The sequence below is a fragment of the Cucurbita pepo genome, chromosome 3, assembly GCF_057944985.1.
Source record: "Cucurbita pepo subsp. pepo isolate OVF chromosome 3, ASM5794498v1, whole genome shotgun sequence".
NCBI lineage: Eukaryota > Viridiplantae > Streptophyta > Magnoliopsida > Cucurbitales > Cucurbitaceae > Cucurbita > Cucurbita pepo.
Window position 1 is genome coordinate 962039 of NC_141800.1, and position 27229 is coordinate 989267.

At 36.0% G+C, this 27229-nt stretch overlaps 6 protein-coding genes across 12 annotated transcripts; 3 read left to right on the forward strand and 3 right to left on the reverse strand.

The window, feature by feature from the left end:
- Positions 1-352: 352 nt before the first annotated feature.
- On the reverse strand, positions 353-5018 carry LOC111791577 (bifunctional cytosolic FAD synthase/FAD diphosphatase-like). 2 transcript variants are annotated; one of them, XM_023672968.2, is made up of 17 exons: positions 4735-5018; positions 4332-4437; positions 3802-3847; positions 3563-3720; positions 3354-3471; positions 3151-3233; positions 2932-2991; positions 2543-2791; positions 2104-2200; positions 1865-1915; positions 1693-1773; positions 1500-1571; positions 1369-1431; positions 1106-1258; positions 955-1012; positions 819-871; positions 353-744 (listed from the first exon to the last, which is right to left on the reverse strand). In XM_023672968.2, the coding sequence occupies exons 2-17, from the start codon at positions 4430-4432 to the stop codon at positions 649-651; spliced, it is 1539 nt and encodes a 512-aa protein (XP_023528736.2). In that variant the 5' UTR covers positions 4433-4437; positions 4735-5018; the 3' UTR covers positions 353-648. The 2 variants fall into 2 exon arrangements, with proteins under 2 accessions (XP_023528736.2, XP_023528735.2); XM_023672967.2 differs by having other exon boundaries at positions 4655-5018.
- Positions 5019-5714: 696 nt separating this feature from the next.
- Positions 5715-7822, reverse strand: LOC111790072 (uncharacterized). Of its 4 annotated transcripts, none has more exons than XM_023670870.2 (5): positions 7444-7822; positions 6423-6572; positions 6204-6291; positions 6035-6101; positions 5715-5951 (listed from the first exon to the last, which is right to left on the reverse strand). In XM_023670870.2, the coding sequence occupies exons 2-5, from the start codon at positions 6532-6534 to the stop codon at positions 5898-5900; spliced, it is 321 nt and encodes a 106-aa protein (XP_023526638.2). In that variant the 5' UTR covers positions 6535-6572; positions 7444-7822; the 3' UTR covers positions 5715-5897. The 4 variants fall into 4 exon arrangements, with proteins under 4 accessions (XP_023526638.2, XP_023526637.2, XP_023526636.2 ...); XM_023670869.2 differs by having other exon boundaries at positions 6423-6580; positions 7444-7820; XM_023670868.2 differs by lacking the exon at positions 7444-7822 and adding an exon at positions 7286-7416 and having other exon boundaries at positions 6423-6580.
- Positions 7823-10991: 3169 nt separating this feature from the next.
- LOC111791266 (putative xyloglucan endotransglucosylase/hydrolase protein 32) lies at positions 10992-12361 on the forward strand. The gene is made up of 3 exons (XM_023672538.2): positions 10992-11323; positions 11402-11619; positions 11707-12361. Exons 1-3 carry the CDS (start codon positions 11009-11011, stop codon positions 12071-12073), a joined length of 900 nt encoding a protein of 299 aa, XP_023528306.2. The 5' UTR covers positions 10992-11008; the 3' UTR covers positions 12074-12361.
- Positions 12362-14628: 2267 nt separating this feature from the next.
- Positions 14629-16632, forward strand: LOC147793044 (uncharacterized). The gene is made up of 4 exons (XM_087121836.1): positions 14629-14712; positions 14782-14859; positions 15023-15118; positions 16312-16632. The coding sequence occupies exons 1-4, from the start codon at positions 14710-14712 to the stop codon at positions 16387-16389; spliced, it is 255 nt and encodes an 84-aa protein (XP_086977962.1). The 5' UTR covers positions 14629-14709; the 3' UTR covers positions 16390-16632.
- Positions 16633-19712: 3080 nt separating this feature from the next.
- LOC111790767 (ACT domain-containing protein ACR10) lies at positions 19713-22620 on the forward strand. Of its 2 annotated transcripts, none has more exons than XM_087122476.1 (6): positions 19713-20049; positions 20261-20467; positions 20627-20732; positions 21253-21577; positions 21707-21991; positions 22302-22620. In XM_087122476.1, exons 1-6 carry the CDS (start codon positions 19896-19898, stop codon positions 22437-22439), a joined length of 1215 nt encoding a protein of 404 aa, XP_086978602.1. In that variant the 5' UTR covers positions 19713-19895; the 3' UTR covers positions 22440-22620. The 2 variants fall into 2 exon arrangements, with proteins under 2 accessions (XP_086978602.1, XP_023527586.2); XM_023671818.2 differs by having other exon boundaries at positions 19715-20049; positions 20249-20467.
- Positions 22621-22765: 145 nt separating this feature from the next.
- On the reverse strand, positions 22766-25500 carry LOC111791615 (uncharacterized). 2 transcript variants are annotated; one of them, XM_087122475.1, is made up of 12 exons: positions 25055-25500; positions 24842-24979; positions 24616-24774; positions 24404-24522; positions 24222-24333; positions 24024-24140; positions 23790-23881; positions 23567-23633; positions 23408-23489; positions 23231-23322; positions 22998-23141; positions 22766-22919 (listed from the first exon to the last, which is right to left on the reverse strand). In XM_087122475.1, the coding sequence occupies exons 1-12, from the start codon at positions 25232-25234 to the stop codon at positions 22773-22775; spliced, it is 1449 nt and encodes a 482-aa protein (XP_086978601.1). In that variant the 5' UTR covers positions 25235-25500; the 3' UTR covers positions 22766-22772. The 2 variants fall into 2 exon arrangements, with proteins under 2 accessions (XP_086978601.1, XP_086978600.1); XM_087122474.1 differs by having other exon boundaries at positions 24842-25500.
- Between the last annotated feature and the right edge of the window lie 1729 nt (positions 25501-27229).

The window sequence follows — 27229 nt, forward strand, 5'->3', positions numbered from 1 at the left end:
TTGATTTCTTTGCTAACTAATTAGACCCCTCTTTTAGAGTTTCCTTCTAAAGGAGCAAAGGTTGCTTGCCAAGAATGTTGGCCCTTTTCGGGTTCGGGTGGTGGCCTGGCCTAACTGGACGTATACCTTTCATTTGAGAGTATCAAAATTCTCACATGAAACCTCCCACGTTGATGTGGGCTTGCATCGAAATTCTCTCATCTACTTGAAAATTAAAAAGAAAGATACGATTGTCATTGATGTTCTAAATTATTTTGGACGTAAAAGTCGAAACCTATTATTTTTGAAGTTGGAACAAATGATATGATGATAGTACGTAGCTAGGCATATCGAGAATGATCGTACACGTAAATTTCAAAATTATAACATCCTTCATTGGGGCTTCCTACCCAGAAAACAATAATAATGAGTACTCATTTTTATTATATATTGTATATGTCAATAGCAGTAGATTGGATAGTTCCTTCCCGTCTTCCATGGCTACCCAGGGTTACCACCAACACCAGCTCTTTCTTAATCTTCTCTCCTTCCCTGTTACAATTTCATTCCAACATCTCCTTAATCTTTCTTTATCAACCCTTCTGGTTTCCTCTCTGATTTTCGTAATAATGCCTGCTGTTTGCTTGCAGCTTTCCAAATGTTAGCCCTTCAGATTTCTGGAGAATGCAATTCGATTTCAGAGAACGCCCCGGTTTGGAACTTCTTGCTCAACCCTTCTGCAGCTAACTCGTTTCTTTCTTCATTCTGAAACCAAACAACCACGATGATATTACACTTTCTTATGAATATCATATCATATCATATTACACAGCTTGTACCTTGCTTTTCAGACTTATAATAATCGGCCCAGATCTCGATTCTCGATAACATCCTTAACAAGTCAAAGAAAATAGGTTAGAAAGAGATTGCAGAACATATTTAATCACTCTGGGAAAACTATATAAAGACTCTCACCAATGTGTATATCTGGGAATTCAAGACAAAGTTTAGCCAGAGATGGAGCAATCTCTACCTGCATTTAATTATAAAAAAAAAAACATGTCTACAGTCAAAGAATGAGCACAGATGCAGCTATGTGGAAAGGAGAGGAAAATCTGATACGTACATCTGAAAGTTTTGTGGTCAAGTGCTTCGACTTATATGGTTCCAACAATGGGAAAAGGTCACCAGTTCTTGTTAATTCAATCAGGCAATCCCACTGCAGATCCAGTTCCGCCATGTTTGTTGCAGTAAGAACTATCACATTGTGACACTTTATCTACAGGAGAGCAAATCTTTAGCTACTGATTTGAAGAAACACCACTGCAGAAATCATATCAAATGGATTCAAATGTAAGGAAATTCAACATATTAGAAGGCAAACCGTACCAACGGGACAGGCAACTTTTCATGATGCAATAATTCAGTGATCCCTTCAGGCAACTGAGCCATCTGAAAAGAAAACACCAGTTTATCACAACAGAACGAAACCGAAACATCTATGTTCGGTTCAAAATTACCTCGTTTCGGTCACCAGTGCAATGCTCCCCTATAAGATGCCTGAGATATTCTTCAAATTCTTCATCAGGAGCCTATTGAAGCCAGTTGATAAAAGCAAAGGAATAAAGGTCTCAGTTCACTCCAAAATATGATATTCTCAATTTCATTCAACTATCTCAATGCGAAATTGCCAAAAGAAATCAAACGACGCACCAGTCGAACCCCAAATGCCTTTGCGATACCTCCTAAAGTTGCATCAGAAAACAATGGGCCTACTCCTCCATATATAAACACCTGCAATAGCCAGCAAGTAAAATGAGGCTAGTGCATCTTATAATTTCATGACAACAAAAACCAAAAGAGTTATTTGAAGGTTGATTAGTACCATCTCATTGGAAGACCTTCTTAACTCTACTTCTTCAGCAACAGAATCTATCTGATACAATGTGAAAGAACAGAAGATGAAAAGATTAACAAACGTCATTAGAGAAATGACATTGAGGATTTTTACATTTAATATCATTAAAGAAATCTGTTGTTGTACATGCAATGAGTTATTATACACAATTCAAACAGGTAAGCTGATTCAACCAAGAGCTAGAAATCTGTTGTTGTATAACTTACATCATTCCGGACAATGGAAGTATGTGATATAGACCAACCAATAGAGTGCACCTTTCTTCGCAGTGAGAGTCCCAATCGATCCTCAACAGTGCCGAAGCTGAGCTATGGGCAGATAAAGGATAATGAAAGACTTCAGCGATAACAGTCGATAACATTTCAAAATCAAACTGTACTTTGTTTTCGATTTCTTCCCTCTTTTTTGCAATAACAATGACATCTCAGACAATTGTTACAACTGCAACATGACAAGATGCTCAAAACAGCAGGAATGAGATGTTCAAAATGGTGGAACAAAAAACCAAGCAAAAGTTTAAGAGGTTGGTTGAGATTCATCACAACAAAGGTTAACTTCCATTAGTATTAAAAATAACACGAACAATTTAATCAAAAGAATGTAGACATTTAGCAACTAATAATGTAGTAGAAACAAGAAAATTACAGGATCTCATCTCCAACAGCTATGACCGAAGCAGTGAGCATGCTTTGTTTCTGCAAATCGACATTGCTCGCCCCATTACTCATAGGATTTAGCACGGAAGGTGAAAACCGTTTTGCTCTCCCTGCTCTTTCCGACCTTCCATCTGAAAGCAAGTATGCAGGTCTAAATTTCCCCTCGCTTCCAGTGGAATTATTAATGCACAACAATGCATTTGGAAGTGTATCATGTATACTCCCAATTGAAGTATATCTACAAAATAAAGCTAAATAAGTAAGTTTAAATATCAAGGAAAAGCTTTGAAAAGAGTAAAGTGGGCATCACAAACAAACACAACCCTGCAGCTACAAGAGCAAAAGAAAAAACATTCTGTGTTTGCTAGGTATCATTACCCTTGATCATAAAGGCTGCAGTACTGAACCTTGCAAGTTAATAGGAACGCCCATACATCTCTGGGAAGAAGAATGAGAGAAAAATAACCACTAGTCATATTTCCTCAAGTAGAATATCAACTATTAAGTAGAAAAGTGCACATTCTACCCATGGCCAGTGTTCTCATAGGTTTTTCATCTCCCTAAAAATGAAATAGAGCATGTAGAACCAAACGATACCTGTACGACCAATCCAAAATGGGATTCACTCTCATAAATGGTGGCCATCCAGGCGAACTAGGGGAAAACTGTTCTTGGCCAACCTGTTTGTTTTGAGAGAGAGGGGAGTAGACAAATCAAGGCATCTTCATTTCAAATTGACGTTATTAAATAAATGGTGCCTACAATAACAAGAGTTTAGGGAGATATAGTGCAAATAATACCGCAGTAGGATCCCCAATACGAACACCAAGGAAAATAGCTCTGACAGGTCTATTTTTCAATAAAGACTCCAAGCCAGATTTGAAATCTGTCCGGATGATATCCATTAGCAAGCCATAGCTGTTATGTAAGAATGAGTTGAATATCAGTTAGCTTTAAGTGACGCCATAGATTTAATTCCTTGAAGTGAAATTAAATGTGTTTCTCTTACTTAGTTGCCATATCATAAGTAAATGAGTTAATTTCAGGGAAAGCAGAAGGGCTCTCGAAATATATTGTTCGAATAGGAAATTCCTTGAGTCCATCAACAGAACAGCCTTCTTCCTCTTTATGCAGGCAAAATGCAGCTCGAAGTATGTGCAGTAAAACCTGCACATTCAATTTTCCATGAGAACCAATGAAGAAAAAAGAAATTCGTTGATAAACAGAGAGTCCGAGATTGAAACTTACAGTCGAATCTTTTCCGCCGTTGAAGCTGAAAGCAACCTCTTCAGTACTGTTGATGATACAAGTTACAATGTGTTATAGCATGAAAAATTTAGAGGTCAATGCCATTTTATGCTTCAGGCACATAGATGCCAATCTATCATTTCCTTAGCTTATTATTGGGACTTTCTTAAGCTACCCCAATCAACATCTAATCACCAACAAAACGATGAACATTCACAGACTTCAAGTGTAATTGTTTAAAGTTAAAAGAACTCATCAACACGTATTAAATGAACCCCTTCAAATAAATCATTTTCCCAATTTCAACTAATAACTTCCATAAAGAACTACCAATCATTACATCGGTGGGAATGGAATAATTCAAATAATTAAAGGGTTTTCATGCATCACGTATTAAAGTCAAAGTAAGATTAAAATTTATCCGTTCTATAACCACAAGTTTCAAGGCAACAAGCAAAAAACCAATCAACATTAACTCAAGAATGACAACACACCAAACAACCATCAGAAATCGACAAAGAAGTACTCACGAATATAAAGACAAAGCTCTCTTAACAACATAGATGGCGTTATTGTACTTGGTCTTGAGCCTCCGATCGTCACAATCTCTGATTGCTTTATCGATCTCCATGCCCTCTGATACATTAAACTCATTTAACGTTACTAAACACAAACAAGTCCGAAACAGTTTTGGCGACCTCAGGAAATCCCAGAAGATGGGAAGGTGAGGCATTCGCTCATTTCCAAGAATATGAAACCTCTCTTAAAGCAAGTAAGCAAAATGGGTATTCGTCAATTGAAGTATAGAAGCTATTTTCAGCTAATCTACGTAAGTAAAAGTGAAGTAACTGACCTTAATCAACACTGAAGATGCGCCAATTGAGAGGGGAAACTAGAAAAGGAAGAGGAGGGAGAAAAGAGAGAGACGCCCACCTTGTTGAGATGAAGGATCTCAAAGACGGAGAGGGAATAGAGGTGTTGTTGGAATGCCACAGATTGATTATCTCTGGAAATTGGAAGTCTTGTTTAGAATCTTGGTGTTGGGTGATGCTCTAATCTTGGAAGGAAAAAATGAAGCGAAGGGGAAGTGGGGCACGGCACAACCCGTTGAAAGTTGAAAAGTGAAAACTGAAATTTGAGTCGCTTCGTCGGGTAATGATAATGGGAATGGGAAGGGATACTGGGAATCTCCCCTCTCCTTCTTCGCAATTTACACGGGAATAAAAAAGATACCTTCTCATTTTTTTTTATATACCTTCTCGTGTTCTACATGTCGTCCACGGCCCATTTTATGTGGCCTCAATTTCGGGTTTGATCTTCTTGGGCCCACCAGAGAGCCCAAAAGTTTTATCATTTCTTAAACCAGCTGTTATCCCTTTTATCATCCCTTTTATCAGTTGTGCGACGGTCCTTTCATTCAACACCGTCGGACTACTAAGCTGACTTTTCTCCCTGCTCGACTCCCAGTCAAACTAGCTTTTACCCGATGAGACGACCCTTCCATTTGACACTGTCATACCACTAGGCCGACTTTTGTCCCTACTCAACAGGTGAGTCTTGCAATCTCTGTCTGGTCTGAACAAATCTTTACACTCCTCAGTTACCTTTAAAGTATTTTCATAGGTGGAATCTTAAACCCATCCCTAAAAGGTCACTAGATTTTGAGACTAAACTCATGCACTTCCTTGTTGACTCGAGCTTTTTAGCGTAAACGTAAGCAAGAGAGATGATAAAAATGTACAGATCAAACACTAAGTGGGAGCTTGTAGTTATTAGTATGTAACAAATTTTGTTCATAAGATTTGAATCCATGACCAAAAAAGTTTCTAATATCTTAGTCGATCTTTCTAAACACGACTTACTAGTTAAAGTAAAAATCTCGGTATGCAGATTACCCAGGAAGACGACGACGATGAAAAACAAAAAAAGTCGTCATCTTCTCTCAGTTAATTACAAATCAGCATAGAGTACAAGAGAACCATCTATTCTGATCATCAAATTTGTTCAATGGTTATACCAAAAAATGAATAGAGCCTTGAAAAGAGAGGCAAAGAAAGAAGAACAATGCATTTCTGATAGATTGTGTGAGAAAGCCTCTAATCATAGAGATCATCTTCATGCCAGATATCAACCAAGAAGTCCACCATTTCCTGCAGAATCCAATAAAAAGAAGCTTTATAAAGTATAAGGAATCGAAAGGGAAGGATGAGGATGAAGAACAAAGGAACCTTACAGCTAAAGGAATCGGCTGCTGAAAAGGCTCTGCAGTTGAAAGAAGATCTTCATAAGTCGTGGTCCAGCTGCAACCAACAATCAATTGAAGATCTTCTTCAGCAAACACAAGTACAGGGAAACCAACAGCAGTTTCTAAACTGACACTTGAAGCTAAATGGAATTAATACCTCAAGATTGGTTCCATTGGTACTTGTTGCATGTTTCCCGAACAGTCGCCGACCCATTCCCGCCTGCGTTCATGCCAAGCTATCTCCGCTGTACAGAAAATGATGCAACATCATGACATGTACGAGGATATTTGGTTGGTAAATCCAATGGAGATGTCACCAAATGGTATGATATTGAACACTAGCTTAACAATCGATGGATTGAGCGAAGAGATTTACCGTGGTTGACGAATGTAGGCATCTCGTTAGACTTAATGTTTGAATCACCTGAAGAATGGTTTCCATTCCCTTTCAAATTAGGATTTCTACCATTGATTTCCATTTTCTCCATAATGAACAACCATTGCCTTGACCTTGAAGAACTGTTATCTGTAATTCTGTACACATGAGATAAAGGAAACGAGCTCCTTGAGGAGAATTCGCGGGGAATAGAGAGAAAAACAAAGAAAAGGCACCCAAGTGTCCAAGAAACTACGGTAGCAACTAAGAATGTGTTCGGAAAAGCTTTCGGAGTACTTTTTAGGTAACAACTCAAGCTCAATGCTCCCAGATATTGTCTTCTTTGGGCTTTCTCTTCCATGCTTCCCCTCAAGGTTTAAAAACTTTTATAAGGGTGTGGAAACCTCTCTCTAGTAGACACGTTTTAAAACCTTGACGGAAAGTGGGAAGCCCAAAAGGGAATGCTAGCGGTGGGCTTGGGCGGTTATAGTACATGAGTAAAGACTTCAAACACTATTCAAATGTTTACTCCAAAAGCACTTCAGTGCTTCTTACAACACATTTTTATGTGTATCTACCTAGCTAGATGCCATGGAAAGAATTTAGAAAGTATCTTTACTAGTTAAAAGCCAGCAGAGAAGAATTTTTTTCTTCTTCTCCAGTTTCATGGTATGGCTTATGAACTTCTACAACTCTACTGATTCGTAAGAGATAAGCAAGAACCAACACAAACACCTAACAATTTCAAGAAATCGACATTTGAGACACCAAAGAGTTACCTTCCAATCAAAGATCCATCAACGAAATATCATGCTTAATTCGAAAAATTAGGATCAACTGTTCATGTTTCTCAATAAACTTACATATCCAAGGTTTGCCACATTTCAGAAACAATCATCGGACAAACAATCACTCCAAAGAGACTATGATTCGAAAGAAAAAACGCAAAAAAGTCGCAAAAATCGTCACAGAAGCAGAATGGAAGAAAAATTTGAACAAGTAGGGCAGAGGAGGGGAGTACCTTTTGACCCTCGAAAAGGGAGCAAAACAGTGAATCCTGTAGCGAAGCGTTGAGAATGGGGTTGATCCGAAGGAAAATTACCGAAGAAGAAACTGCCCCACTTTTCAGCATCAGCTACAGATCAAACCCGAAAGAAAAGGGGGGGGGGGAAGTAAGTGGATTCTTGAGCGCTAAACGGCGATACAATACTGACAGTTTCCTTTGATCCAACGGCTGTAATTCTGCCAAGTGCCAGCAGATGTGTGGTTTGAAGAAGAAGAACAACAACAACAACAAGTCGGGGGTGCGGTGGATTTGGGAGATCCTACATCTTGGGCCTCTGGTTTTAATGGCATTTCCTTTTGTATTTTCTGGGGATACGAGATATTATCATCTTCTGTTGAGCGTTCAAAAATGATACCCCATTCAATAATGCTCCAATTTATGAGGTTCGGTAATGCTGGAGACTGGTACAATCGTACGATCTTCATTACAGTTTTCATGGAAACAATAATGGAGCCTTTCAGATCTTCATGGAGGCAATCATCAAATTCCCCTTTTCTTACTTTCACCTCCTCACACCATTACATGTAACAGTCAAAGCGGATAATATTTAAGTTACTTAATTCTCTAGACAAACCGATATTTCCTCAACAACCCATTTGTTTCTTATTTAAAATGAAAGGTTGCATTTTCAGTTTGTTAAACCTAACGAAGCGGTGATATGTAACGGGCTAAAATGAAAAATATCTACTAGCGGTGAACTTGAACGGTTACAAATGGTATCAGAGCCCTCCACCCAGACAATGTAAGACACTAGTTGAAATAGGGCTAGACTTTCTCACGCGTTTCAAAACCATGAGATTGACAGTAATAAGTAACTGGCCAAATCAGATAATATTTGTTAGTAAAATTATTTATAACGGTATAACATTAAGATACATTATCACTTATTTTATTTACATTATTAATATAATTATTTTAAATTTGTATAAATGATATAGTTAAGGATGTCATTTATTTTTTCATATTATATATATATATATATTATTGAAAAGAAAATATTGTTATTACAATATTAATGATTATTCATCTCAACAATTTTTATTTGTTTTTTATCTATGATTATGTCTAATTTAATTCATAATTACATATATGGTCTATAGGCTAAAAAACAATTGGTTGATATTTAAGAAATATTAAGCTACATTACTAAATATGTATTCAATAATTAAATGTAAAATCAATACTCGAATAAATAATAATATTGAAAAACATCGTGCAAACTGTTAAATTACCTTAATTATTTAAAAGAAGCTATTGAGCAAACTGTAGTGGGCTCGGTCTGACAATCACGTTAGGCCCATTAGCAAATATGTATTAAAAAAATAAACAAATAATAGCAAGCCATTGATTAATAATGGCATAATATCATTTTTTATTTATTTTTTATTAATCAATTATGTTGGTTTTATACTGCTCTAAAATGTGAGACAGCTTGGAATTATTTTTTAAAAATTATTTATTTTATCATTTATTAAAATAATATATATCTTTTAAAAAAATTAAATATTGTTTTTTTTTAAGATAAGAAAAAACGTACGAAATTACCTCTTGGGGTAAAATACAGTGTTGTCGTTTGTACCGTCAATAGAAAGTGTCGGTAAGGCTTAGATTTTTTTTTTTTTTTTTTTTTTTTTAATATATATAATATTATTATTACTATTATATTTTTATATTTTTTTAATTAATAATTCAATACTTTTTTCTATCAATAATTTGTTGTCATATGCATGAATGATGTATAAGGTATCCAAGGGATTTTGTGTCTGAAACTTATGATATCCTTATTATTTTAATATTTCATTTCTTTTTATTATCATATATTTATTATTTTTCTTCATAATATAAATAATTATATAATTTCAATATTTTATGTTCCAACCACTAATATATATAAATTATGTAATATGATTAAATTCACTCTTTAAATGAAATAAATAGTTAGTAAAGACTTATTTTCACATGTTTTTTTAATATGTCGGTTAGAAATAATTCGCATTTTTATAAAGTTTTTGTTCTTTCTATTTACAAACAGGAGCATAGATAAATTAGAATAAAAATATATATTATTGACGAAAATGTAATAAATGCGGATTCTTTTATTAGTTGAATTAAAATAATTTATTGGTATTTTTTATATTTAAAATGTGATTATGATATAAAGATTGAATGAGACATGGAATAATATAAATGTATTGGGTTTATCACTATGTTATCAAGAGATGTGTACATAATTTTGTTAGGTCACCAAACAAGAATCTTTTAAATTCCTCACAACTTCCACTTATGACGTGGATTTGTCTTAATTTGTTGATTTTTAAAAAGAATTTATATTCTTGCCTTTTAAATCTTTCCGAATCATTTGAATTTCGATGTCTACAGTATATACATTCTTTTATATATATATATATATATATATATATATATATATTTCTTTGATATGATTAAATTAAGATTATCATGTCAGAAATAACTATTTTCTGGATTAGTACTATATTGGCCACTCTGAATATAATTCACCAAACCAGATAAAGGGAAAATAATAATAATAATAATAATAATAATAATAATAATAAAACTATTTATTTAAAGTAGTTTAAATTCTCCTATATTCATGGTACTATCATACAACATAACACCTTTTTATTAATTCTGGCAAAATGACAAAGGAAGACGTGTCCTAGTTATTTTTAGATTTAAAAAAATTACATAAAAATATAAGCTTTTAAAGTCACCGGCAAAATTTTAAAAACAAAAGATCTTATAAAATTCCAACCAAAATTGTTCGAATTCCCACGTTTATTAAGAGTTTTAGTGACAGGAATAAAAACAAATTCTTAAAATTAATCGGATAATTTATCAGTAAAAATAAAAACAAAACAAAAAGAAAATTACAATATCTGGAAACACGGAAAATTCATGCACCCATTGGAATCTAAGCTGGCAAATTATGACTGGCCGACACTATAGTGCGGTGACTGTCACAGTACACATTTGTCAACGCGCAGAGCGAAGAAAGTATCCGGAAGAAGAATCCAGTGTACTTGAGCCTATGATAATCTAAAAGAAAAACCGCCTGGTAGAAAATTGGCGAAATCACAACCGTTTGACTGAAGGATCAAATCTTATCCAGTGCACCCTCCCACACTGAATAAAAGAGAAATCTCCGACCACATTATTGTTATTTTTAGAAATTTATATAAATACGTACAATATAAATGGCCCACCGCATCAAATTCTTTAAACAATATTTACATCATAATTATGTGCCATTCATCGAGTATGGTTCTCCCCTATATTTATTTCATCTTCTCGATTTTTCCTTTTATTAAATATTACGTCATATATTACGTGATGTTCGAATTTATAGGGTTGATTTTTCATTAATTAAGAAAAATGAGTATTGAAGTTTATCCTACGTGGCATAAGTGTGGGACCGGGGTCCTTCCAACTAGGCAAATAAGCCTTTATTTATTTATCTACCGTTCTCTATTCTATCCTCCTTACACTCACTCACTCTTCCATGGCTTTCTTCTTCTTCCTCCTCCTCCTCCTCCTCCTCTCCCCCGCCGCCGCCGCCGCCTCCTGGCCGCCCTCCTGGCCGCCCTCCCCCGGATTCTGGCCGAGCAGCCACGTCCGCTCCATGGAATTCTACAAAGGCTTCCGCAACCTCTGGGGCCCTCAACACCAAAGCCTTTCCCAAGACACTCTTTCCATTTGGCTCGATCGCACCACCGGAAGTGGATTCAAGTCCCTCCGCCCTTTCCGATCAGGATACTTCAGCGCCTCCATTAAACTCCAACCCGGCTATACCGCCGGCGTCATCACCGCCTTCTATGTATGTAATTTTAATTTCATGTTTCTGGGTTTTTAATCTTTCCTGTTTTGTAATCCACCTCTGGTTTTTTAATGGCAGCTCTCCAACAACGAAGCTCACCCAGGATTCCACGACGAGGTCGACATCGAATTCTTAGGAACCACATTCGGTAAGCCTTATACATTACAAACCAATGTTTACATCAGAGGAACCGGCGATGGTCGAATCATCGGAAGAGAAATGAAATTCCATCTCTGGTTCGACCCCACTAAAGATTTTCACAATTACGCCATTCTATGGCGCCCAAATGAAATCATGTACGTTCATCACCCACATCATTCAATTTCATCTGGTTTCTGTTCCACTCTGCTAACGACTCTGTTTTCTTCCTCCTCTGTTTTCAGATTTCTCGTTGACGACATACCCATCAGAAGGTACCCAAGGAAGAGCGCGGCGACATTCCCACTAAGGCCAATGTGGGTTTATGGCTCGATATGGGACGCATCTTCATGGGCCACAGAGGATGGGAAATACAGAGCGGATTACAGATACCAACCCTTTGTGGCTAAGTATAGGAATTTCAAAGCGAGGGGTTGTTCGGCGTACTCGCCGGCGTGGTGCCAGCCGGTATCGGCGTCGCCGTTCCGGTCAGGGGGGCTGAGTAGACAACAGGAGAATGCAATGAAATGGGTACAGAGCCATCAGTTGGTTTATAACTATTGTTGGGATAACAAGAGAGACCATTCCTTAACACCAGAGTGTTGGCATTAGAATTTTGCGGGGATTGGGCTTTATCATGCACTGAAAGTGAAAACTCCATTAAATTTTTTGCTGTTTTTTTTTTTTTTTTTTTTGGATTTGGTGATTTTATTATTGGTTTGAAAATTTATATTTGGAAAGATGTTGACAAATGGGAGGGTCCCACGTGGAAAAATGGCTTAGAAAAGGAACAGATGCGAGCATTTTTTGACCTTACAGCGTCCAAAATCCCCTGTGATCCGAACGGCAAAAAAAATAATAATAATAAATGAATATTGTGCGGTGTTTTTATTTTATTTATTTTCCGTTTATTTTTGTTGTGATTTCATGAGAAAATGACACGTACTCTTAATGATTCTGAGTTGGATATTACTTTGGGTACGTTCAAAATTCTTTTTAGCTTATGATTCATACTTTTCAATTATTATTATTATTATTATTTGATAATAAAGTTTATAGGTAATTAATTAGAAATATTGTTAAAATATTTAATTTATTTAGATCCGGAATGAAGATATATTGGAATATATTATCCGCGTTTTGTTTATTATATAAAATAAAAGCATACCACAAACGTCTTGTCAACTCATTGAATTAGTCATAAAGACGGAAGACAAGGAAAAAAGGGGTTTAGCAAAATAATTTTATTAAATGCAACTCATAAAGACAAGAGACAAGGAAAAATGGGGTTATCAACCCTAGAAATAGCATAACCCTCCATTATGTCGGAAAATCCGAACTCATTACCAGTAGATATTGTCTGCTTTGGCTGTTACGTATTATCAGGCTCACAATTTTAAAATATGTCTACTCGGGTGATGTTTTCATACTCTTATAAAAAATGTGTATAATAGGGAGAAATTTTCATGCTCTTATCAATAATGTTTTGCCGCTACAATCGATGTGAAATCTCGCAATCCACCACTCTAAACTCATCGCCAACAAGTATTGTTTGCTTTGGCCTATGAGATCTCACCCTTGTAACACCCACAGTTAGTATAATATTGTCTACTTTAACTCATTACATATTACTGTGAACCTCACGCTTTTAGAAGGCGTCTACCATTAAAAGGTTTTTACACCCCTGAATGTTTCGTTCCCCTATCCAATTGATCGGGATCTCACGATCTCACAATCTCACAATCCACCCCTTTGCGTTTTGGCACATTATCGCCCAGTGTCAAGCCCACTGCTAACCAATATTATCTGCTTTAGCCCATTCTATATTGTCGTCAGTCTCACAGTTTTGAAAGGCATCTACTACATAGTGTTGAATGATGAAAGTCCCACATCGGCTAATTTAGGGAATGATCATGAGTTTATAATCAAATAATACTGTCTCTATTGTTATGAGACCTTTTAGGGAAAGCCCAAAGTAAAGATTTTCCCTTTTCCATTTTTATTCAAACACGTCTCTTGGAAGCACCAAATATGTGTGGAATGGTCATGTAAAAAAGTTTGAAACTTTACATTTGGGTTGTCAAAAAATGGTGCAAGTATGGAAGTAAAGGCTTAATGATTAATGAAAGCTTTAGCTATTGCATTTTATGAGTATGATATCAAATGGAGTGAGAGTGAGAGGTGAAATAATTTGGGGGTGGTGGCACAAAGGGCCCATACCCATACATGGATAAGGGTATATGAAGAGCCATGTGCCCAAACGCCAGAAATCTCATCTTTCTGTGCATCACAGAGCAAAAGAATCCCCCTCCTCTCAGAAACAACAAAGTCCAAAATGAAGAATTACAAAGCCAAGGGGGCTTTGTTTGAGTGGTGGGGTTTGGAGATGGGGACGCATATTATACCCCATTATTGTATATCACCACACTCTTGTCTTTGCTTTCAGTTTCACCTGTTACATCTCAACTCAACATAACCCTCTCATTATATAAACGATTTTGCTTTCTCATTTTGTCATTCTTTAATCATTCAACTTCAACAATCATCGCTTCCCAAAGCTTTCATGGGCTACCGCGTCGTTCACACGAACAAACAAGAAAAGGGTAACGACTAGCGAGAGAATTATATTAAACTTTGGTACCATTTATCATATTTCACCTCTCGAGCCTAAGATACTACACGTTTATGCGAATGGTCATATGACTTTCTTAAAAAAAAAAATATTTCATAATTTAGAATAATTTGTTGAATAAGGAAACACTCGCAATCTTTATTAATACAAATCGAGAAAGACTATAAAACACTGTTTTGTTTATTCTTAAAATATCTAAAACTATGTTATTTTAAAAAATCATAATTATAGCGTAGATTTAGATCCTCCAGAGTGAATGGGGAAATTCAAATTAATATTTTTTGATATTTATGGATGAAATTGCAATAGATATTAAGATTATAATTTTAAATTCATAAAAACGAGTTAAGAAAATAGATATTTAATTTGCCGGGTAACCTTATTAGCTTGGGTAGTTAGGGCGTTGGTGTACGTACTACTACTCAAAGGTCGGTAGGTTCAAATCTGGCGCCGATCATGTTCTGAACTTTTTTCTTTTTTTAACCCTTTTCGTTTAATCAATTTGGACGGTTTTGATCTTTATTTCTTTGACTCGGATTGGGTCAGATTCATCGAAGGCGCCAGTTCGTCGGAGTTGCGATCGTCTTCTTCTATCTTTTTGCTAATCGATTTGAAAATGGTAAATCCCTCAATTTCTTGCGATTGGTAGCTTGAAATTTTCTTTTACGCTTGTTTTTCGTTGGACTAGGTTTGCTTGGCGTGTTTGTTGCCTCTGTTTCTCATTCCAGTCGTCAACGCGCTGCCTGTTCTGTTCGATTTAATTATGGTACGCCCATATGATTCATTTCTCTTTTGGATCTCATCTTTTCGCCTGTTCATCAAATCGCCTTAAAGATTTCGGGTTTTCTGTGGTGTTGAAAGGAATTTTGTTAATATTCATCCTAATTTGCTGTTTTTTCTTTTGTTGTTTTTCTTGAATTTTCTCTTAGGGCAAAATTTATGGAATTTTTGGCTGGGAATACAGAAAACCACAGAGGGTACCGCCGGCTTGCCCCTATCGCCCTGCTGCCAAACAAAATAGCAATGTGAGTGGTCTGCTATCGTTTTTACTCTATTTGCGTTGTCTATTGGTCTTTTGAAGAAGTAATACACGGAACATTGGGGAAATGGATGAATTTGTGTTGAGAAATTGGATATGAATGGAGCGTGTGTCATGAAGAAGTTTAAGCTTTGATGGATTAATCTTCTTGTGCATATGCCTGGCTCATACACTATGGTGACGGTGAGAAAGGATATATATTGCATCCTGGAAGGGATATAATTGGAGATTCCATTTTTTGGTACAGAAGTTCCAATAGAAATAGGAAATACCCTACCCTTTGAGTGCAGTTTGAACTATTGACTACGTAATTAGAAGTAACCAATTAGGTTTATGATGAAACCTAGAAATCGATAGCTGATCCACTTTGAGTACCCCCACATGATAAGACCTCAACCAAAAATGGAAGAGTAACGACATCAGGTGATTGAGTTCAGCAGTTCCTCATATAAAATTATTGACTCTAGAGATATATTGGTTAATTGTTTTCTCAAGAAGCCACTTTAATAGCATGGGCATACTGAGGAGATTGCCAGGATTGTGCATATTTACTTCATGAGACAACTAAATATGGATCATAATGTTGATTAAGTACGTGTGGCTAGTGTATTGGAATGCTAGGGTAGTGTCAAAAGAGCAATTACCTTACTTAGGAAAACTTCACTGAATCTGAAGTTGAGAGAGACTCTTCTCTTTGTTATGCCTCACGTTGTCTCCTTGCTTGCTCTTCAGCTCTCCAAGAGGAAAACCCGTTTTCCTTCCGCCTTTTAAATCGTTGTTATTAGGTTTTAGGACCTGCTAGGATCAATTTTTGTTAGTTGTAAACGAATAAATTAAAGATGTCTTCTTTTGAATCGGATGACATCCCTCGATTTTTCTCCTCCGCCATTTTTCTCTTCTCTACCTTAAGCGTGATAATTTTGGGAGCACCATATCCTTTTTAGCTTATGTATATACTCGAGCTGCAGCAGACGTCAGACATTTATCTTCTTGTGTAAAACGAGAAGTGCCTTCGTTTTGTTTTGCTTGTGTTTGTATTTTGTACTTGGGTGTTTTTTTTTGTCGGACTTCCTGACAGCGGATATGCGTGTGTTCTACACTGCACCTATCGTCTAGTGGTTTAATTCTTAAGTTTGCTCGTCTGGCTGGTTGAAGCAAGCTTTTTCTTAATCTTAATAGGTGGAGTTAGAACCTCTAGTTGATCAGCAACTCCCACCTCCAAAAGTCGTGGATGCCGTGGATGAGAAGCAAGACTGAATCTGGAAATTTCTGATGTACATACCTGTCAGCAAGATCAACAGATGTTTGTGGCCCTAGAAGCTGTGGACACTGTCGATTTTAGAAAGCTATGATTTCCAATCGGGTCAGACAAAAATATATTTTAAACTCTCATCGCTAATACTATCTATACAGTTATTTGTCAGTGCATGCTTTCTGAATAACATCAATACCGACATTGTATGTATGCTTTCTAAATAATTTAGCTGGTTGGCTTGAATATGTTTTCCTTACTTGTAGTTAATTAATGCTCGTGGAATCTCTGGGAAGAAAAAATAAAATAAATTAGGCCTAAAAAAAGGCTTAACTAACAGATGCCTACTAACTCTTTTGTTCCCAAAAGAAATTTTGGCTGCCTTATCTGCCTTCATGTTAACGACTAAGATAGTGTTGTTTGTTACCCTCCTTTATATATACATATGGCCCATTGAGTGTATAGATTGCTAATTATGTCCTTTGAATTCCAAAATAGAAAATTAGTGTTTTAACCATGGTGGGGACAAATACTTGAATAGCATATTGTACTGAGCTTCTTGCCAGCTGTAGAAGTAGAAACTGAACGAAGTTGGTAGCATAGCTGCATGACAAATCATGATAAGAGAAAATAGGATCTTATATTTGAAACCAGCGTCGAACAAGGATTAGATTGCAAAAGAAAAGAAAAGAAAAGATATTAGGGGAGGAATTGAGAACACCGCTTTCTAGAGGAGAAATAGAGAACACAGCCTATACATTCTTATCTTTGATTTTGTTGTTAAATAATATTAAGGTATTATTATTATTATTTTGATCTGTGTGTTTATGGACCAATTTCTGTGCAACAAACATTTGGTTGTGAAGAATACTTTAAGGATATCAAATTGTAGGTAGATTATTTATTTATTTTTTAAGCTAACATGTGGGGTGGGAGAATTGACTCGTTGATATTTGTCTGATTGAGGGTATATATCTTAACTGCATGAGTTATATAAGTAGTTGGTGATTATCATTGTAACTTGCTAAGCTTTTTATTATTTATATTAGCCTTTATTGATTATTAGGTTAATCTATAATGATTCATGTTATTATTGGTACATAGTATGACATATTATATGTTAGATGGGGTCGTAAGTTTGTTGTCTTTTTCTTTTTAACTATAAATAAGATGTCAAATAAGATTTTTCGTGTTATATGAACACGAATATGAGACAGAAATGAAAGATTTAAAAGTGTATAGAGATGGAAAGGAAGAAAGTTGGACAATAATAGCATGGGAGACTAAAAGCAAATGTATTATTGAAGGTATAAAGATGTGTTTGCCACTTGGGGAGTTTGGCTTTGGAAATTAAGTGATAGAATGAGTTGTGGTGAGAAAAAGAGGGAAAGGCAAAGCAATATCAACATCTTGGGTGGTTTCAAACTCATTCCAACCCTTCATTTTTTTCTCCTTTTTTCCTTCACATAGAGACATGAAGCTTTAGTCTTATTTTAGCTCAACTTGAATTAAATTATTTACCTATAGATTATAACACATCGGTAGAAGGGGTCAGTCTTTATTTATGGCTATGAAAGTGGCAGTGTTTGTACGTATAGCATTATTTATTTTATTGACTTACCTTTCTGGGGAGGCAAGTGGGCAGTGTAAGGAAAGCAACCTTGTTTTATTAAAATTCACAGCCACAAAGGGCATAATTTGTTGGTCTATCTCTATCAGTGGAGTGGATTGGATTCCATACCCTGTTAAACCATCCTCCATAACCCAGAAGACAAAACATGCATAACTACATCGTATATTTGATGTATATAAAGCTTCAATATTCCCTTGAATCGATTTTATACTGATTCATTGGAGGGTAAAGAAGAATCGCTTCAAAAGGACTGTAATTCTAGCCTAAGAAGAACAATTAGGTCGGTCTATTACCATTTAGCTAACAGAGATTTCTTTTTTCCTTCACTCTCTTTCGTTCTTAAAGTAAGAACGTTCTTAAAGTAAGTTCTTACCTCATACGTCTCTTAATGCTTTGTCCATTCAACTTTTTTGTTTTAGTATAGATAGTGACAGACATTATATAGAGTAAGAATAGTGCAATTGTATAGAGCAAGAGGCCAATATTGTGCATTACACCATAATGCCAAACAGAGTGTTTCAGCACATTATTCACATAATGCTATTAATTTTGGGTAACCCAATCAAATTCTTTGCTTTAAAGACAGAGAGTGGAGAGGGCTTTGGTGGAATCCTACAATAGGACACATGTGGTGAGTAGATTCTTATCCCAAAGTCAATTGGATGTGATTCCTGTTCTTTCTCATCCACACTTTTGGAGGTTTTTTTTTTTTTTTTTTTTTTTTTTTTTTTTTTTTTTTTTTTGTTTTTTTTTTGAAAGGTTTGATTTTAATGATTAATGAACAATGGGATTTCTCGTTTATGAACTTTTTTTTATAGTTATTTTCAAAATAAATTTATATCCTTAATATTATAATGTTTTAGGTGACTCGATAGTTTACCTAATTGCATAGGACATGATATTTAGTGTTACACCTTACAATATACGAATATATGAAAAGTATATGAATATTAAGGAATAAAACTTTGAAAAGTTTAAATCATTATATTTTTTTTAAGAATGGATATTCCTTTTTCTCTTCTTCGATTCAAAAAATATCCGAATCCAAAATAGCTAAAAAGAAAAGGAAAAAAAAAACATGTGGGAATTTAAGCATGCATCCTTTTCCAATAAAAGAAAACAAAGTAATCTTTTTAAATAAAGAAAATTGAAAAATAAAAATAAAAAGCAAAACAAAAACACATTTTGAGATGAATCCATGAACTTTGATCAACAAATGGGTCTTGAATTTGTATTAAAAATTTATCAATATATATTTTATAGTTAATGGATTGACATTAAAAATTGCAAAATGAAGAAAAGGACAATTGACAATATTAGACGATTTTTTATTTATTATTTATTGAAAAAAGAAAGCAATTGGGTAAGCAGTAAGCACCTCACCATCAATTTAATTTTTTAAAAAATTAAAATACAAAATTTGGCTTTAATTTAGAAAAATATTAATACAAAGAAAAAAAAAAAAAAACATTTTTTAGGTGTTCTGTCCTTTTGTCACCTTCTATACTTTTCTCTGTTCATCACAAAAAAATAATTCTACAAATATCATACATTCGATCACTTTTTTCTCTATTTACGAAATTGCACCCCTCTTCTAAGATCTTTTTTTTTTTTTTTTTTTTTTTTTTTTTTTTAATAAATATCTTTACTAAAAATTGGAATTAATTATAAATATTATTTCGAAAGCACGTTTGTTTATTCTAGATTGTGTTAGGAAGAGGGAATATTTGGGATTGTGAAGGGCTTTTTGGTCAATTAAAATGTATTTTATGGATTAATGGATTCTATGTTTTTTTGCTGCTAGAGACCCCATCGGCGAACTCTGAATCTCAGAGCCTAACCCACGAGGAAGAAGAGAAAAAACGAAGAAACAAAGATATGGGTATTTTGCTTGACGATGTTGTGCTTATCAGGCCGTCGGAGAAACACGATGAGCCTAGCGTCATCACTGTCAATTGCCCCGATAAGACTGGGTTGGGCTGCGACTTGTGCCGCGTAATTCTCTTCTTTGGTCTAAACATTGTCCGAGGCGGTGAGTGAATCCTCAAATCGTTTCTTTCTTTTCATTTTAGACGTCGTGGTTACGTTTTCGTTTTCGGTATTCAAATCAAACAGGTAGTGGGCGATTGGGTGTCTTCTTTCTTTCTTTCTTTTTTGGATTGATTTATTTCAATTAGTGATTTGATGGTCTTGCTAATCTTCTTGTGAATTTGTCAATACCATGTTGAAAGATGTTACAACAGATGGTAAATGGTGCTACATAGTGTTGTGGGTGACTGGAAATTCGTCGACGAGGTGGGGATTATTGAAACAGAGGCTGGTGGAGGTTTGCCCTTCTTGTTATTCAGCTGCTACGCTTGTTTATTTCCGCCCCGAGCCACAGTCTTCAAAGCCCTCCGATATGTTTCTTTTGAAGTTTTGTTGCCATGACAGAAGAGGGCTTTTGCACGGTTTGTAATTTCCTCCCTTGAGCTTGTGCTATGAGTACAACTGTACGAGGAAAAAGAGAGCAAACTGTGGAATACTGTTCTTCTTGTCTCATCTGTTTGTTTCCATTTGTCTTGCTTGTCATATCTGTCTCTTATCTGAAGAGAGTGGTTTCTTTGTAGATGTAACATCCGTTCTTTGCGAACTTGAGCTTCTTATAGAGAAAGTGAAAGTGTCGACTACCCCAGATGGAAAAGTGATGGATCTGTTTTTCATCATTGACACCAGGTTTACATCGAGCTTTATTTATCTGCAATGTGTAATTTACGTGTTTCCCAAGGATTAAATTCATTTTGATTGGCTTGTGTGGGGGATGGATTCATGGTTTCATGAGAGCTAGAACAGTATTGCTTGCATAAATAGTTCAATCAGGTTACATTGTAGTATGATTGGGCAGTGGTGTTTGCACGGTGTTCCTTCATTGTAGGTTAAATTGTAAGTAATCTTGTGTGGCCAAGACTTCTAGTACGAGCTTTCCGTTCTACCACTTTGCGGTCTCCATTCTTTTTCCTTTACCTGTGAGCAGAGGGGCGGGAAGGGTTGGGTTTGGCAGCTCCTGAGATGATGCCAACATTGTAGCAGAATAAGGGAAACCGTAAATGTCGAATGTACAATTGCAGACCTTGAAGAGAGAAACCCCAACTCGTGTTTGACATGAATGTATATATATAATTTCTACATACTAATGTATGGTGTTTCCTTTTTCCTTGTTTCAGAAAACGTATTTTCATTTTTGTGTTTCCATTAGGGAGCTTATGCACACAACAAAGAGACAGCGGGACACATGTGACCACTTGAAGCATGTCTTGGGGGATACAATGATTAGTTGTGAAATAGAGATGATTGGCGCCGAGGTTATGTTATGCTCGCCGGCGTCGTCTCTTCCATCTGAAATAGCAAAAGAACCTGATTTAAATGAAAATTCACCTACCACATCATCAGGTGCTAAAGATGTCTCTGTCACCCTGGACAACTCGCTCAGTCCTTCTCATACCCTTGTCCAAATTGTCTGTCAAGATCACAAAGGTCTTATTTATGACATTATGAGAACTCTCAAGGATTACAACATTCAGGTATATAACATTCATTCATTTCAATGTCTAAGTAATATTTGTTTCAGAAGTTATCAGAAATATGGGCACCCAATTCTGTTGTGTAGTTCAGGTTCTGTTATCAATATTTAAACTCAATTGTGTAGCCAGATCTCTTATGGACGCTTTAATAAGAAGGAGAGAAGAAGATGTGAGATCGATTTGTTCATCGTGCAAGCTGATGGGAAGAAGATTCTAGACCAAAGCAAGCAGAATGTTTTGTCAACACGCTTACGGATGGAACTGATTCATCCCCTCAGAGTAACTGTTTTGAGCAGAGGTCCCGACACAGAACTCTTGGTGGCAAACCCGACTGAGTTATCTGGCAAGGGTCGACCTCTTGTGTTTTATAACATCACTCTTGCTCTAAAATTGCTCGACATCGGTATTTTTTTGGTAATTCTCAGTCTTCTTACAATAATTTATGGAACTATTTGATGTCATCCTTGCAATATTTCGTTCCTTTCATACATCCATAGCATCTTTCTGGTTTTCTCCCAGATTAACATATGAAAAGGATATCACCTCTATGATATATTCCTCAAAATTTTTAGTCCATTTTGAATCTTTGTACTCTTTGCCTTCTGATGTGGTAAAGTACTCTTTGCTTTCTGGAGAATATTCCCTTCATGATATATATATATATATATTTTGCTTTTGGTGTATATGATGGCAAAGCTTAACTACAATGAGATTGGTCTTTCAGGCAGAAATCAGACGCTACTTGATAGGAGACCAAGAATGGGAAGTGTACAGAGTCATGCTTGATGAAGGTGCTGGATCTTCGGTTCCCAGAAACAAGATCAAGGACGGAGTCCGAAAGATGTTGATGGGATGGGCGTAGTACGAAAATCCGAAAGCTGAAAACAAAGCTCTCTCTTCCAGGTTAGGATGGGCTCCTCCTCCTAATCTTATTGATGCTTGTAACATGTCATCTCTGTATTCTAAAGGGACAGGATCGTGTGAATTATGATGTAAAATTGGATATATTCAACTATTTTTATAAAGAACTGCCTTAAGAGCTCTATTGGTCTCAACTTTATACAGAGCACCCGTTACCATTTTGAAAAGAAACGTGCTTGAAATAAGATGAAACAACATCCAGAGAGTGAAAGAAAACTAAGAACAGAAATTTGGTGCTTTTTCCTTAGTGTCTGCCTTAAGGTTTGCCAAGTCTTCACAGTTTCCAGTACACTCCCAGCTTGTGCAAAATCCCTGCAACTATTCCCCAGAATGCTATTTCAGCAAATATCACATATAGCAGAGTTCCCAGTTTCCTTGAGTGCCAAACATTGATGAACACATGCTTTTGAATCCAATGAACCTGTTTATATTATTGATCATCCGTCATTAATCTGATTCATTTGAAGGACATATGGACAGAGAGAAAAAGGGTACTTACTAGGGAGTTTTCGGGAGCTTTATAGTACCATCCATTGATAAAAGCTGCAAAGATTCCCTGAGCTGCCATTACAAATACCAGCATTGCATTCATTCCTATCCATTCCAGAAATAAGAATGGCTTTCGCCACCCCCAAACGTCGATCTGTGTCGATGGAGGAAGAGACATCTATGAAATGCTGGAGATTCAGAGATGAAAAATGGGTTTATATGAGATTTGGATTTTAGTTTTACCACAATGTAGAAGCCTGAGAAAACTATCCCTGCTGCTCCTGCTGTGAAGCAGACATAGCTAAGGCTGTAAAGCTGTTTGTTTATAGGAATGGCTGCAAATTCAGTACAATACCGACTTAGATTCAGCGGAGATTGTTTGATAAGTGTTTTGAACTTGGTATGATCATGAAATCAAACCGTTTGTAAAATGAAGGATGATGCCAATCACAAAGCAGCCAAGCCCCATTGCCATCCATTGCTTGAGCCGTTGAGAGTGGGCCTGCAAAAAAGTCTCCACTTTCTTAATCTAGGACTGCAAATCCATACATTCAACTGAATTGGAGGTCTGTTCTATACCTTGAAATGAATCAGAACATGGCCATAATGGACGCCAATGGTTCCAGAAACAATGGCAGAAACAGAACTGAAACCAGCAAAAGAAAGCCAAATTAATCCAACTTTTCCGAGTCCCCTTTAGGTTGTGCAAAATTTCGCTCGCTTGAGCATAGTCCAACTAGTTTAAGCATATGTTTTCAACTAGAAGGACAAAAGTTTGAACCCGAAGAAAAAATTGTCGAACCTCAACAATCCCTCAGGCTCAAACGGAGCTAGACACCAACTTGGAGCATCATTCCGAAGAGGGCCATCGTTCGGTGAGCTAAACGTACAGTCCTAAATCATTTGTTACAAATTCAACAAGCCTTTAGAAACTATATCCAATAGTATGTTCCATGGAACAGTTTTGGATTCACAAACAAAAATCACAACTCTTATCATTATTATTGATCAACATCCCAAGAAAGAGCTATAAAACCTTGAGGCGACTCCAAACAGGGTAGGCATAGAGATGGTTAACGCCCCAAACTTGGCGATCAACATGGCCTACGGCATTGCAGGCAGGACCCAAGTGGCCTCGAACCCCACAAACTACCTGAAAACCAACGAGTTTTAAGTCATAATTAAGAAGATAAATACAGAGTGGAGCTTAAAATTTGAGCCAAAGGAGGCTCACTGTGTAATGCTGCAGCTGCTTGTCGGCGTCCAGCACTGAGAAGCTCCAATCTGGAACATAGAGCGCATAGGTTGTAATAAGGTATATAACCATGGCTGCAAACCCTCCAATCCTGCAGAGAAAGCAATGTGTAATGTGAAAAGACAGTGAAAAACACAGAGAGGGAGAGATCTGAAGCCCACCATTGCCACCTATATGCTGTGAAAATGGAGATATGGCCATCGTCCAAGATGACCCTTGGCCTTCCTATGGTAGCGAAAGCTTCAATCATGGCTACTACAAAGTAAACCAACGCTATCCTCTGCAAATCATCCCATGATTTTTAAATAACACAAACATTTGTAAGTACAAAGGGTCAGAATAGATGCAGGAGAATGGTTTTGTTGAACAATACTTGAAGAATGCCACACCATCGAATGTGTTTGATATCAACACCATATTGAAGATCATCAGGAGCATGAGAGTATCCTCCCTGCAAAATTAGGCCCCAAAACACAAGCTTTACAGTCCTTACACATATCTTCTTCGCCGCTTGTTTTATACTCGGAATTTTCTGCAACACTTTTCAAATTCAGTTAATGAAAACTAAATAGTTATCAAATAAGACGATAAAGAAATACCTTGAAAGCAAGTGCAATGGCGACTCCGACTATGAAGAGGAAAAATGGCATCACGAAGTCGGCCAACGTGCAACCGTTCCATGGTGAGTGGTCGATTCGTGAGTATGCTCCGCCAGCGTCGTCTACCAATATCATTAACTGCAACACATAACACACACAAACATAGTAACTAATTTGGAAATGTTTATTTGATGGGGTTTGTGAAGTGCTAACCACAATAGTAAGGCCTCTGAAAGCATCTAAAGTGGCGACCCTTTTGGGCTTCTGTGTCACCGGAGGCTCTTCCGCCGCTGCAACTGCCACTGCCACTGCCTCCTCTTTACTACAATCAATTATAACATCGTCTTGTTTTTGCTTAGCAAATGATTGTGTGTTACTCGGGCCTTGTTCCATGGATAACCCTTTAACAAAACGAAGCTCACAGAATCATACTACTCACTGGTAGAATGGATATGATATCATATATAATATGACAATGGCGATACAGGGGAAGAGAAAGAGAAGGCAATAAGACAAGGCCGGCCGGAGAATCATGGATGATATAAGTTTAAAAAACATATGTAATTAATATTCAAGTGATTCAAAGAGACTGTGATAATCCAACAAATGAAGGATTTGAGAGAAATGGCCTATATTACGTCTGCTTCATTCGTTGTTTTTCTCAATGATGATTCCTTTCTTTAATTACCATAATCATTTTTTTTTTTTTTTTGTTTGTTTTACACGTTTAATCTTGAGTAGATGTGATATGAACCATGACCAAGGAATTTTCATACTTCAAAGTCCAATTACACGGACGAGAATCAATAAATTACAACATGCTTTAGTCACTTATATTCAAGCTATGATGAGCTCGTCAAAGAAGACGTTGGAGACCTTCTCTACGTGAGATGCAAAGTTGAGTTTCAAAATAGAGATGTATTAAATGCACCTTAATTTGTATTAATTAATTCATAGTTGAATTTAAGTTGTCCAACCATTTTCTAACCCATTTCTTTTTATTGCATTATTTTAATTATAATTTCAATAACATGAGAGTTAAAGACTACCGTGAATATACTTATGGGCTATCTTAATAGGGAGGTTAGGGTATTTCTTGTTAACTAACCATTTTAATAGAAGGTTAGCATATCTATTTAAATCATATAGGTTAAAGTTGTTAAAAGCTGCCTAAAACCTTCTTTCCTTTCGACCTGCCGTAAGGGCTCCATATTATTTTTCGCTCCGGCTTTGTGACTTCATCGAATCTTAGGCGAGGTTTGTCTTCGCCCATCGAACATCGCTTGTGCAGAATTCAAGCTTGTTTAACCACACACGCTGCTTGCGCGTGCATGTTCAATCGTCTGCGACACATCTAACTTGCCTCTACACCAGGTTAAATCATTCGGCTTGACCTTGTCTCTGCTCAAGGCCAAGGTCTCTCAGTGCAACGTCGCATCTCATCTTGTCATCTCGATCCCCATCGACATGGTTCATATGCCTTGACGCCATCCCAATTCTTGGGGTCATGCCATCGAGAACAGGCCCGCGTGTCGCTCATCTCATCAAAACTTCCCAAACATCACATCTTGGAATCGAAAAGAATAAAGTTTCTATTTCAATTTTGTTGAAAGCTAAATTTTTACTTTGCAAATTATTGTGTTTAGAACTTACGTGCTAGAGTCATTCAAGTAGTATCAATCAAACCTCTTATGAAGTAATTCAAATTACGAGTTTTCTTTACTCTTAATTTTGATCATCAAAGTAATCCATTCCAAAACTGTTCCTTGAATCCGCTCCATAAAAAACATAAATTTTTATGTGTCAAAATTGTTAAGCTTTCTATATTATTTTTAAATCCAAATATCACGCTTTTGTTTCACCTAAACCATACCAAAAGCCGCCCCAGCCTTCCCAAAAAAAGGAAATTCTAATTTATTTATTTATTTTTTAATCTTTTTCCCCTCCTTCTAGAATAATTATAATTAATTATTTATTTAATTAATTGATTGGAAATAGCCGCTCAACCACTCTTATTTATTTATTTATTTATTAAATCTTAATAAATAATATATGTCATTAAACTAATTAAATTATAAACGTCATTACCATTTTAATGAAATTATATTCAACGTAGTAAAAGTTACATATAACAATCATAGGATAAAACGACAAATTTAAATCAAAACCACGTGATTAAATATAATAAATATAAACATTCAATTTTTATGTGGGGTTGTACTTATATATCGTTTTTAATTGAACGTGTAGACAACTTTTAAATTTTTTAATCGACAATATATGTATAATTATTATATATATATAATTTTAAATTGAGGGTTACAAAGACAAGATGACAAAAAACAGACATGAAGGATCATATAAATGAATTATAAATGAATATAATTT

Excerpts from the sequence above, each read along its gene's own strand:
- LOC111790767 (XM_023671818.2), top strand. The coding sequence starts at position 19,896 with ATGGGTATTTTGCTTGACGATGTTGTGCTTATCAGGCCGTCGGAGAAA. Across the intron at positions 20,050-20,248 it reads TCTAAACATTGTCCGAGGCG|ATGTTACAACAGATGGTAAA; the intron begins GTGAGTGAATCC and ends CCATGTTGAAAG. Across the intron at positions 21,992-22,301 it reads TCGACATCGGTATTTTTTTG|GCAGAAATCAGACGCTACTT; the intron begins GTAATTCTCAGT and ends TTGGTCTTTCAG.
- LOC111791615 (XM_087122474.1), bottom strand. The coding sequence starts at position 25,234 with ATGGAACAAGGCCCGAGTAACACACAATCATTTGCTAAGCAAAAACAA. Across the intron at positions 24,334-24,403 it reads ACAGCATATAGGTGGCAATG|GATTGGAGGGTTTGCAGCCA; the intron begins GTGGGCTTCAGA and ends CTTTCTCTGCAG. Across the intron at positions 24,141-24,221 it reads AGCAGCTGCAGCATTACACA|GTAGTTTGTGGGGTTCGAGG; the intron begins GTGAGCCTCCTT and ends GTTGGTTTTCAG.
- LOC111791577 (XM_023672968.2), bottom strand. The coding sequence starts at position 4,432 with ATGGAGATCGATAAAGCAATCAGAGATTGTGACGATCGGAGGCTCAAG. Across the intron at positions 3,472-3,562 it reads ACTTATGATATGGCAACTAA|CTATGGCTTGCTAATGGATA; the intron begins GTAAGAGAAACA and ends CTTACATAACAG. Across the intron at positions 872-954 it reads ATTCCCAGATATACACATTG|GATGTTATCGAGAATCGAGA; the intron begins GTGAGAGTCTTT and ends TGACTTGTTAAG.
- LOC147793044 (XM_087121836.1), top strand. Across the intron at positions 14,860-15,022 it reads TTCTGTTCGATTTAATTATG|GGCAAAATTTATGGAATTTT; the intron begins GTACGCCCATAT and ends ATTTTCTCTTAG. Across the intron at positions 15,119-16,311 it reads CTGCCAAACAAAATAGCAAT|GTGGAGTTAGAACCTCTAGT; the intron begins GTGAGTGGTCTG and ends TAATCTTAATAG.
- LOC111790072 (XM_023670868.2), bottom strand. The coding sequence starts at position 7,320 with ATGATTGTTTCTGAAATGTGGCAAACCTTGGATAT. Across the intron at positions 6,292-6,422 it reads GCCTACATTCGTCAACCACG|CGGAGATAGCTTGGCATGAA; the intron begins GTAAATCTCTTC and ends TTTTCTGTACAG. Across the intron at positions 6,102-6,203 it reads CCAATGGAACCAATCTTGAG|CTGGACCACGACTTATGAAG; the intron begins GTATTAATTCCA and ends TGTTGGTTGCAG.
- LOC111791266 (XM_023672538.2), top strand. The coding sequence starts at position 11,009 with ATGGCTTTCTTCTTCTTCCTCCTCCTCCTCCTCCTCCTCTCCCCCGCC. Across the intron at positions 11,324-11,401 it reads GCGTCATCACCGCCTTCTAT|CTCTCCAACAACGAAGCTCA; the intron begins GTATGTAATTTT and ends TTTTAATGGCAG. Across the intron at positions 11,620-11,706 it reads TGGCGCCCAAATGAAATCAT|ATTTCTCGTTGACGACATAC; the intron begins GTACGTTCATCA and ends CTCTGTTTTCAG.